This window comes from Pterocles gutturalis, unplaced genomic scaffold (genome assembly GCF_000699245.1).
Source record: "Pterocles gutturalis isolate BGI_N339 unplaced genomic scaffold, ASM69924v1 scaffold9350, whole genome shotgun sequence".
NCBI lineage: Eukaryota > Metazoa > Chordata > Aves > Pterocliformes > Pteroclidae > Pterocles > Pterocles gutturalis.
In genome coordinates, this window is record NW_010138277.1 from 2,700 (window position 1) to 3,373 (window position 674).

Here is a 674-nt window from a genome sequence, read left to right on the forward strand (position 1 = left end):
TGCAGAGCCAGGGGCACCGCTGATGGCAAATATATTGGCCAGTGAGGAGGGGCCACTGGTGCACCCAGTGCCACCACCCAGTGCTCCCAGGCACGAGGATGGTGGGTGTGCAGGCAGGAGGAGGGGGCGCCGATGAAGGAACCCAAGGCAGAGGCTGAGAATCCATCAGGGAATGTGGAGGGTGCGGAGACCCCTGGGTGCAGCCAGCCCAGGGCCGCACACGGGGAGCGCAGTGCTGGCCGTGCTGGGCAAGTGTCCGTTTAATGCTAACATGGAGAAGGGGGACATTGCCCCAGGAAGGGGTGACAGTGGTGGTGCTGAGCAGCCTCGCCTGCCTAGCCACTGTGGAAGATTCGGATGCGCTCTGGGGGCACGGGGGCCGCGCGTGCAGCCGCTCGCAGCAGCTCTGGCAGCAGCAGACATGGCCACAGGGCAGGAAAATCATCTGGGTCTAGGGGAGAGACAGAGGAGAGGACACGGGGAGTGCTGCTGTCCCAGAACGCTCATGCCGTACGTCAGCGCAGGAGGAAGCAGTGCTGGAGGAGCTGGGGATCACCCAGTGCCGTGTGTGCTGAGGGTCTGGCGTGTGCAGAGAACACGAGTGAAAGGTGCCCAAGGGGAGGACATGGGTCAGGACTGGACCGAGCAGCCCCGTGAACACTTCTCACGGCTGC

General features: G+C 64.1%; 1 protein-coding gene across 1 annotated transcript in view; it reads right to left on the reverse strand.

Moving 5' to 3' along the window:
- Positions 1 to 335: 335 nt before the first annotated feature.
- Positions 336 to 674, reverse strand: part of LRSAM1 (leucine rich repeat and sterile alpha motif containing 1) — a 22,921-nt gene continuing 22,582 nt past the window's right edge. Inside the window, 2 exon segments of the mRNA XM_010082935.1 lie at positions 336 to 370; positions 373 to 451. Coding sequence (XP_010081237.1) covers positions 336 to 370; positions 373 to 451 — 114 coding nt within the window.